Source organism: Austrofundulus limnaeus, unplaced genomic scaffold, assembly GCF_001266775.1.
Source record: "Austrofundulus limnaeus strain Quisiro unplaced genomic scaffold, Austrofundulus_limnaeus-1.0 Scaffold86, whole genome shotgun sequence".
NCBI lineage: Eukaryota > Metazoa > Chordata > Actinopteri > Cyprinodontiformes > Rivulidae > Austrofundulus > Austrofundulus limnaeus.
Window position 1 is genome coordinate 1,325,859 of NW_013952488.1, and position 11,153 is coordinate 1,337,011.

At 38.3% G+C, this 11,153-nt stretch overlaps 1 protein-coding gene across 2 annotated transcripts in view; it reads right to left on the reverse strand.

Moving 5' to 3' along the window:
* LOC106520052 (estrogen-related receptor gamma) overlaps positions 1-11,153 on the reverse strand; it is a gene marked incomplete at its 3' end in the record, with an annotated part of 15,839 nt that overhangs the window by 3,060 nt on the left and 1,626 nt on the right. Inside the window, 1 exon segment of one of the 2 annotated variants that reach the window (XM_014011966.1) lies at positions 3,166-3,514. Within the exon segment in view, the coding sequence (XP_013867420.1) occupies positions 3,166-3,221 (56 nt within the window). 2 annotated transcript variants of the gene reach the window in all.

An 11,153-nucleotide genomic window follows, 5' to 3' on the forward strand; every position in this document is an offset into this window, starting at 1 on the left:
ACACACACACACACACACACACACACACACACACACACACACACACACACACACACACACACACACACGTTAAAGCACATGTCTTCATAAACACTCTGACACATGGATGGACACAACCGTGTGTCGCCAGGCAAACTTTAAAAATACATTTTACATATGTATATATATATATACATATAAATAAAAAGGGGTGCAACAATACATGTACCCATATCGAACAGTGCTTTAGGTTCAATACACACTTGTATCAAACAATACAGATTTTTAAAATTTACTTTATCATCTTGTCTTCTGAAGATGCTCTGTGTTAAAGGATCAGTGGATCTGTGTTCGACTACTCCACCTAGGCTGCATTTTTGAGCGCAGATCCACTGAGAAACTTGTTTCAGCAACATTTAATCTAAAAACTGTACTTTTGAGGTTAAACAAATGTTCATAATTAATTTAAATAAATTACAAGTTAAAAGGGGCATGGAAATTTACCTTTTTTGTATCGAAAAAATATCGAACCGTGAGACTAAAGTATCGAACCGAATCGTGATTTTTTTTGTATCGTTGCATGCATATAATGCAGCTGTAAATTCCTCACTCTTCTCTTGTCGTACTGAGATTGATGTCCAGGTTGCTCTGCTTCCTGCCATGTAAATCGGTCCTCCCATCAGAAGTTATTTGGTAGGCAAAATGACTGGCTGGTTTTAACCACCCACTGAACAAACCACAGCCACGCGCTACTGACCCCTCTACACAGCCACAAAAACAAAAATTAAGATGTGGGGTAAGAAACAGACAAATGCAGGCCCTAAAAAGAACTAATACTGCCAAGTCATAAGTAGATTTTCTTTGTTTGGGACACTTTTTGATTGACRGCACGTAAAGTCATTGCTATTCTTTATCAATGTTTCAGCTGACATATTCACAATCAGCAAAATAACAGCATTACTTCACTTTTAATGAACTTGTGTTCACCCAACAACAAAATCATCCATAATTTTTCTCTCATTTTATCTTCATAACTGCATCAAATTACTTCGAACTTGTAGGCAACAGAGATTGTTCTATGTTTTGGTTGTAGCTTCAGTCATGTCTCCAGATTTATCAGTTTTCAACAGGTTGCATAAACGTTTATCACTTCTTGACGCTTTGGTTTCCTACAACTCCTAAAGGAAACATTCCCCTTTTTAGTCRCTAAGCAGGTTGAATTAGTTAGGTAAAAATAACAGTGAATGATGAGAGAACAGTTTGCTTAAAGTTGGTGAGATAAATAATATTTCAGACAATCCAGTTTTATAGCGCTTGGGTAAGAAAATCATCTTAATAAAWAGGTTTACCCATCAATTCCTCAAATTTTCCTCTATCAAAACTGTGAGTCCTGCAGTCCACTTTTATATGGCTGACCAGTAGTCTTGTTGGCTATCCATTACAGGTGTCCAAACGGGTCTGACAGGTACAGAGTTGCTCTCTCCTGCTGTAATGCATCTCAAGGAGGAGGAGGAGCAGGTTGGCGTTTGGCTTTCATGRTGAAATGTCATTAGAGCTAGGTGATCAGATGGGAAGGATTTTTTTTTACTTTACGTGATTAATAATCTACTACAACTAAATAAAAGCTGCTGCGGCCCTGCACGAAATGAATAAATCAGTGTATGTGTCAGAACATGGTTATCGTACCTTTTGTGTCTCAGTATCCAAAACAGCTCTAACTGCACCTTAGCAATGAATAAAGCGCAGCGGGAAGCAACAAAAGGACAAAGAGAGAATAGGAAGAAGACAGGCAAACGAACAGTGGGAGGGTGGAAAAGTTGGGGAGGGACAGAAAGAAACAGGCTCATTAACCTGGGAAGGAGGGGAGGACGAAAAGAAACGAGTAAGGAGGGCAACGCGTTCTTTTTGAATGAATAGAAGCACATAATGCAGACAATGACCTCCTGAGAAACAGGGAGAGTCTGAGTGATTGTGCTGCATAAAAAAATGCTAAAAAATCTTCAAAATAAAATGCTAGATTTAAAAAAAAAACTTTCAGAAACAAATCGCAACCGACGAGCCCGGACGAATYCACGACACAAGACATACGAGGCTGGACGTGGAGCCCACAGGCTCCGGGGAGATGGATGGTGCACAGGAGGAATCATCTGCAGCTGTCATCACCCTCTTTCCTCTTTCCCTCATCTGATTGCTCGTGTCAGGAGCAATCAGCCAACCTGTGTGTCCACACGTCCTCCTCGTCCCCCTCTGTCTGTCTTCTAATTGTCTTTTTCTTTCGCTGCTGGGGAAGGTTCATTTCAGCCCTGAATCGCTCGGTGGAATGAGCTCCTCCTGATTACTCCACAGCTGATAAAAGTGCAACAGTGATGATAATGAAAGTGATTTTTTTGATGATTACTGTAAAGACGGGCAATCAAAAAAAAAAAAAAAACCTCTGCAGGCAATTTACCAGCTGCTCCACACATCTTTTCCTCCAAGTTTTTACAACTATTTTGTCCGTGTCAAAAAGTGAAGGAAGGCTTTCACAAAATTTAGACAAAGTAGAGTTAATCCATACCATGACTAGCAAGTTTATAAATCAGAAACAAATAGTCAACAAATTCACACACATGAAACTTTGTTCCAAATTTCCTTAAAGTAAAGAAATACTAAATGTTTTGAATTGTTACCTATGCAAATGCATGTATTACATCTAGTCGTCGTTACTATTTTATTTTTTTCTTCATAAAAGAGACTAAAGAGAGACTAAACTGCATCATTTAGTACATCAATTTAACTTCAGGAAAGTTAAAAATATATTTGTTCTGCTAGTAAAAATATGACAAATATTTGTTTTATTGAAGTGTAATAGGTRACCTTTAAGTTTTCATATAATGATAAATAAGGTTTATAATTTTTATGGGTTTGGAACAACCCAAAAGCTCCAGGAATTAGTCTGGAGAAACAGTGTAAAAGCAACCCAAAACTATACAACATTTTTTGGAGTTAAACATCAGYAACACAGTGAATTTAATTAAATTAAACTTGTCATCTTAAGTATAAGGGGAAAATAAAGGACTAATACAAGTTAGAAGACAGTGAACGCAACATTAGGTCAATAATTTCACCTGTTTATCACTTTAGCTGCAATTTTAGACCAAAACAAAAWAAAATTATATAGTTGCAGTGTTAGGAGAATATACTTACTCCGTGTCGGAGTGATAGCTGAAACACTCAGGCAGGTACAAGTCGACTAAATCCATCTGCACTTTGTCACCATACCCACCGGAAAAAACTGGATTTTTTTTCCGTTTGTTTCCTCTCACTTTTCCTGTTTTATCTTTATTTGTTTGTTTTTTTCAGTCCTCGAGGGTTCTGACGATTTACAACTCTAACTTATTAAATTACTGTCAATATTTTCTGCCTGGAAACTTCCTCTCCATCTACCGCCTTCTCCTCAGCTGTATCAAACCGTTTCCAGCTCGGCTCATGGTYCCCTCCTCTCCCAGCACGAAGCAGCCGGATCCCTGGTCTGGACCGCTGACTCCTGCAGCTGGGCCTCATCAACAAACCCCGCCCCCCACGCCTCTCATCTCACAGTTGATTGGCTGTCCGCTCAGCCAATCGGAGCCCGAGCTACCGAGGCAGGTGGATGTTGACCAGAGAGGATGGGATGTGTTTAACAGCTCAACCAAGCTCATCTCCAAGTTTTCTAAATGTTTAGACAACTATCTTTTATTTTTCTATGTGGGTTCAAGTGTTTAAAGGTAAGGTTACTAATAAACTATAATAAGCATAAAATATAAACAATAATAATACTATATATATATATATATAATAAAATATAAGAAATATAATACAATACAAAATTATAATACAATAATAAGTAAAAGTGCTTTTTGAAATTGCATTTAAAAACAAAAAATAAATCCAAATGAATAATAACTTTGACTTTTTATGAGGCAATTAGATATTTTTAGAGTGCAATTTAAAAATTTTCATTAACCAAACTTTTCCTGATGCTTACACAATCCTGGATCTTTGAAGAGATGACTGTAGTTAATATTAAAAGCAATGTTAAAAACGTCCTCAATAAGCTCAGGAAGGAAAGATCAATACTTAAAACATCATTCCCCGCCTGTTAGAAATCTGACAAGTACTTATTATTTTACATATAATWGTATTTCTTCTTATTATGGTAGATTTTTAGAACTTGTTTTGCTGTTTATTGGGCCTTAATGATATACATTGCAGAAAAGCATGAAACTGAAATATTTTAAAATTTCAACGTAAAAGATTAAATGTTGAGTTGTTGGGCCGAGCTTAAAAATACYCAAATAAACATGTTACATGTTATTATTAAGAATTAAATTGCAAAATAGGACTCTGATTATTCTCATCTGCTGCAGCATCACTAAAAAACACCTTTAATCTAGTCAGACGTTGATCTCCAAATCCAAACCATAAGATTGTTCTTTTAGTGTAAACTCTTCCAATTTGGTTGTCAGGTCTAATATAAAGTCAACAGCTTTTCCATGGGAACGCTGTACAAATAAACATATGGAGGCATCCACACACTGAACCACATCAACTTAAATTGGACTTAAGCCTTAACAGACTTACCTGCTGCTGTTCTCTGAGATAATCAGCTATGGCTGTGAGCCTAAAGTGGGGCCTTTCTCCTTTCACTCACAAAGCACACGTGCACACAAAATGAGAAGCAGGGTCAGTGTAGAGTCCAGCACGCAGAAAGGTTAACAGGAGCAACACAGCGGGATTATTAAAAACAAAAGAGTGTGCAAGGAAAGAGTAAATTTTAAATATTTTAATTATATTGATTTATTTTAATTATATTATATTGATGTATGGCATGCAAAACACAGATATGTGCACAACTTTGCAGTTTGTATGGATGTTGAGGTACACTAATCACTTTCAAGCAGTGAATAACTTCAAATGATTTGTATTAGAGTGAAAATTAAACTATTAAATTTTAAAAGTAGACATTTGTATTAAATCTTACAGCTGTGCAAATGCTAATATAACAATTAGTGAAGTGTAAATCACATTTTTCAATTAATGATTTTTTTTATCAGCAACACAGCACAATGGCACTAAACTATTAAACCAGGGTTGCAACTACTTCTGCCCTTCGGTTCACCAATAAAATGCATCCCGAGTAGCAAAATGTGCTACAACTGTAACTATCAACTGGTGGTCCGTGGGCCATTTTGAGTTTGTTGAAGAGGGGCTTTTCGGGTCAGTGGGGGTGACATTACAAAACTGAAAATTTACAGTGAATTTCAAAATGTATTATTATTTTTACACGTTAGAACAAAAGAAAAGACCATATTCATGTGAACAAGAAAAAATATCTAGTTTAAAATTTTAAATTTAATGAAAACTAAAACACTGAACTATGCAGAAAGATGCTTTTTTTCTCCTAATACCTTAATTAACTCACTATATTTCTTCTCAGCAACTTGTCAAAGTTATACAAASAGTTCTGATGTATTAGTTAACAATTACTATGTTGTAGTAGTTGTTATGCCTTGTATTAGTAACATCGATCACATACTTGTAAATAAATTGACAGGAAAACTGCTAAAGCAAGCMTGTTATGCTGTTTAAAAAAATCAATCTCATCTTAGTTTTTGTCAAAGCTTCAAAGATCTGCATACGGCCGCATTGCCACAGGTTGCAGACCCCTATACGAAACTATTTGAACAATCCCACACAAAGATTTGAACGATWAGAAACCACAGATTGTGAAAAATACAGTTTTACGTTGACAAAGATTACAGAGATTTTGCAAAGTTTGCAAAKGACCAATTGCAGACAGATGTTTAGCTTCTTTATTCTCCTGGATGACAGCAGGCAGACCCCGATAGGACAACCACGTTTTTCACATTTGGAACAAAGTACTAAATGCATGTTTCTTTCCTCTTTATAACAAAACAATTGGCTTAACTATATGAGGCATATCCAGGAATAAAGATGTTTTATTGAGCTCTTAATAAGAGCATGGTTTTCAGAAATGATCAGTCTTGATACACTTTCCTTGGCTTGTTAGTAAAACACTGGAATAAGACAGCAGATATTTCTCTTATTAACTTCTTGTCTTTTTCTACTTTAAGGACTTGTGAGAACCCCTTATATAGTACTTTCCAAAAGGTTCACAAGTTTCCGAACACCACTGTAAACTTCAGGAAGTTTCTCCCATGTTTTCCTTCAGTGATCATCGCCACGCCGTGCTCCAGGCTTACACTCTCTGAACCGATCCCTTCAGGAATGAAATCACATGTTCTAATCTGTTGCTGAGATAAAGCCCAGACAGCAGACCGCATGCAGCAGGTTTGATCTCATTACGAGCCGCATGAAGCCACAGCAAAAATGATCAACACATACACTGGCAGAACACCAAGAGTCTAACGGCCAAATTTTTTATTTGCGTGATAAAAGTAAAAAGCAAGACAAGATAAAAATCAATTCAGAAACAGTTAAACCATCATAAAAATGAAGCCCCCAATGAGAATTTATCTTCTGTGAACCATTCAGAAAACACGCTGAGGTTTAAATGAAGCGGTTCTGATCTCCTGTGCGGCTTTCAGCCGAGCTGCTGCCAGGAATTAATCATTTTCTCAAACATCACTGTTGTTTTGACATAATCATATATTAACACACTCTGTAAATCATATACCTGACCTATAGTGTTTGTGAAAAATCTCCTCTACAGTTTAATTTTTTCTTCTTTATGATAAGAAACATGTATTTTTATGTCACAGGGACGCATTTCTGATGAAATAATTTTAAAAAATAACCGTTAAACTCGGCCAATAATTGAGAAAGTTGTCACCAAACAAAACTGAAGATAAATATTACAAATGTTCAGTTTTCTTTCTACGCTTTTTAGGTTTTGCTTGTTTGCACGACATCCATCGTTCCTGCATTTTGTTCTCCCCTTAAGATCAGATCAGAGAAAGCATCAAGCAATTTTCTTTGGTAATAAACAGTTAAATTGACAACCAACTGGGTCTTTCCTCTTATCATTTTACCACAACACTGATTGCAAAATGATTTATTAATAAATGAAATGGTTTTTAAAAAGTCTCTATAACTCAGGGAAAATAACAAAACCACAGGGGATGACTAAAAAGCAAACTCAACGTTTGAAAAAAAAAAAAGCTAATTTGCTTGTATAAATTGAACCTAACGTGCAAAAGCTGCAATTAAACATCAAAAATATTTTTAGTTTGAGCCGAGGACAGAAGCTCGATAATTGCTGCAGAGGGATGCTGACTGTAACAGAGCACCCAGCTGCCAGCTATTGACCCCCACCACCACCACCACACACACACCCAACATACCAGATGCATGCATTTCTGTCAGAAGAACATGGAAAAGTGCAGACAGAACCGTCACGACTGCGCATGTGTGTGTTCACGCTTTCCACTTCATCCATAAACCCGCAGCCACCAAATCTCAGCCTCCAGGGACAGCTGTCGCTTTGACTTCCAAAACCAGGCAGTCACTCTGCAACCTCCCGCCCCCCACCCAACCCCATCACACACACATTAGCATTAGCCTCCGAACTTGGGGAGTGTAATYTGCTTAGTTTATGTCTGACTCTCAGCATCCATCAATTACTGGGACAGTGGAAAAGACTATTGACAGTGTGGGCAAACACCGTCGTCCTGCTGTACCAACACAGCACCCCTCACATGCCTAAACATAGAGAGAAACAAACAAAAGATTTAATTAGTTTTTTTAAAATCACGAGATATCCTATTATATAAGAAGAGTTTTCAGTTTTWGCTGTCTTAAAATAGATGGATGGGAAGGAAATGATCCACAAACTGGCTGACAGATGAGCGCTTGGACCAAGATCCGTTTCGTATTGATCTGCGGCTCACTGGGTAGAGATCACAGATCCCACACGCCCACATTCATGGAAGAAACCCTAGAAACCCCCTGAGAGACGCTTGAAGAAACATGGAAATATCACTTGGAGCTGCTGGGACCTGCTGCTGCTGAGTGGGTCAATAGTTTTCAAATGCTTTTCATTTAGAACTTACAGACCCACTGCAAAGGGAGAGCACACGCAGGATGACTTTCAGGCAAGCAGGGTTTCACCAGGTCTAATTTAAACCTGTTTGTCTGAATATTTGAGAGCAAACACAGAACATGACTGGACCGCCCTCTGCTGAAGGTGATCTCCCGACATTGAAAAGACTCAACACTTTGAAACAACTTGAAAGWGCAAATTTAACACTAGTTCAACTCAACACTTATACAGAGTCTGTATGGGAATACTTTTAAACGAGTCAAAATTATTACACCAATTAGAGTTAAAAATTAAAAATTGCATGTCTGTGGTGAATAATATTACACTAAATTTGTGTTAAACAGCAGTGTTGTAGCACTTTTTGATGGTCTCTGACTCTGTACTCRTTCTYGTCTCGCACATTGAGGACTAGATTTTATTTCAAGACCAGCCAAAACCACAACTGTGGAAATATCACTAAATTACCAGAATRTTGTCCAATTTATTTCTCGYATTCATTGGATGTAAAACATACCAATTCATATCCAAGAAAGTGAGCAGTGGTCGTCTGCGTGTCAGGAGAAGATGCCCGCAAAAATCTTCAGTAATACAATGGGGCTACATAAATCGTAAAGAATATATTGGTAAAACAACATCCACTAGAAAGCATAAAGCGACTTGTAAATTCTCAGAGTTGAAATAAACTATTCGTAGAGTCGCATCAACACTGCTCAGTGGTCTCACAACACTTTTAAGTGTTATTAACACTTAACAGCGGGTGGAGCTTATTTMGCTCTCTCCGGAGTTGAGACAACCCTGATAAAATCAACTCTGTGAATTAACGCCAACGCTGGATGTCACTTAGGCTGTGCCCAAATTCAGGGGCTGCRTCCTTTGAAGGACCCGATCTACCCAGCCAGCCCGCACTGCATCTTGGGATAGGGTGGTGTTATGACCCGACTCAGCCAGGGAAAAAGGAGATAACATTAATGGGGGCTCGTCCGGGATATGAACCCGGGACCTCTCGCTGAGAAGGATACACTGGATCTGTTCCTCAAATTCGGGGGAAAAAAAGAGAATTGGAGGAGCAGTTGAATTGGGACGCAGCCCCTGAATTAAGACAGTTAACTCAGAATGTGTTAAAATAACAATGGGGGGAGTTGAAGTCAACTCTGAAAAGTTTAACACTGGAATTTTAACACTCCGGTTTTTGCAAGGAGCTAGAAGTTTACCCAGCTACTCTTCTGTCTGGCCATCAGACCATTTTGTCTCATGGCAGGTACCCATCTGGAGGCCCTTACAGAGTGATTAACTAAGCTTCTCCTTACAGCATAATGTGGATTACCACAGCAAACACCCCTCATATTCCCAACAAGCACTATTGGATTAAGTGGTCAGCTGCTGGTCACCCTCTTTATATGTCTTCTGCACTGCATTGCGGGGGCACAATCAGAATACTTAGTGAAAAACCACCGAGCCGAAATGTGAAAATGTTCAATAACTTACTCTTTAATGTGTTGGACTTATTTTTAGAGATTTAACTGAAATATTTTGTGTTGACCTTCAGGGTCATTCTTCTCGTTAGGTGATTTGACCTCATGAGCTTGTAATTTATGATAAATCAGCTTCGTGGGAATATGGTGCTCATCATTTATTATTAAAAATTGCTTTCAAAAATGTTTTCATTCATTACTTGTGGAGGCGCCAAGAACAAAACGACAAAATGGAAAACTCATGAATGAAAGCATATAATTAAAAAAGCCTTGAGTATTTTGTTGTTTTTATTGTGAAATATTTGATTGTTGTTACGAAAATAAATAATAAATTAAAAAAATTGACTTTGCAGCATAGCCTCTCTAAGCTCCTTGAAATTGGTCTCTGTCTCTGTAAGAACCTCCTACCATTTCTGATACTCCCACTTCAGCACGTCTTCACAACAGTGCTTCAAGTCGTTTACAACCTTTCGTAGGAGTGTTGTATTTTATTGTAAAAATATATATATTTTTAAAGAAGCAACATTATATGATATCGTTTTTGCAAAATGGTAACTTGGGACACAGTTGAACCTTACTCAGACCTGGAAAGTACGTTTTCTGAAGAACCACAGCGAACTTTTCAGCTTGGTAATATATCTCTCAGTCATCCTCTTGTATGTCAATGTTAAAGCTACTTTTTGTGGAAAACATATATAATTATAGATAATTATGAAGCTTTATTTTCCAATGGAATCATAGTGAGTGTGGATGAGCTGTGTGGGGGAGGGGTGTTCTTTGAGGCGGGAGCATGGCTGGGGACTGAGCTCAGGGAGGAGCTTTGGGTAAATAGGTGGTTCTGTGTACCAGTGAGCATTTAGGCAGTTCCACATGGAGTTTCAAGGAGTTCTCAAACATGCCTTAATAAATCCAAGAACCAATGACGGATTTTAATGAAACACTTAGTAAGTAATCTAAATGAATATTGACAAATTATTAACATTTGGATTAAAAACAATTAAAGATGGCCACCTCGGCCAACACATAAATGACTATAACTCGGTCAGTTTTAGGGGTATTGAACTAAAATATCATGAGGTCTCCATCTTGTATCTGTAGCCGGGTTCTGGCGGCAACAGGTCCAGGACAGAAACCCAGACATCCCTCTCCTCAGCAACACTCTCCAGCTCCACCTGGAGGATCCCAAGGTGTTCACAGGCCTGAGAGAATATAAACAAATCCTGCAGTGAGTTCTGGGTCTACTAGCAGCCTCTTTCCAATGGGACATGCCCTAAAATAAACTACAAATGGAGAGGTCCAGAAGGAATCAGAAGCCCGAAAACCACCTCAACTGACTCCTTTCAATTCAGAGGAGCAGCAACTCCTTAAGCAGCTGGATAAAACCCTTAAAGTCTGGTTTGATCTATTTCTTAAAGAATACGAGGATCACTTTTATCAGTGTTGCCTTTTTCACACGTTGCTCCCTCCCTTCTTTCCCTCAGCACACCTGGTTCCCAGACTCGTCCCCGGTGCAGGAGCCACTGATGCGGGTCCAACACACACACACTGAAACCCTGGGAGTCAGCACCACACAGGCTTAATGCTGAAGTCAGGAACTCTTAGAAAACACTTTCATACATACACACACACACACACACACACACACACACACACACACA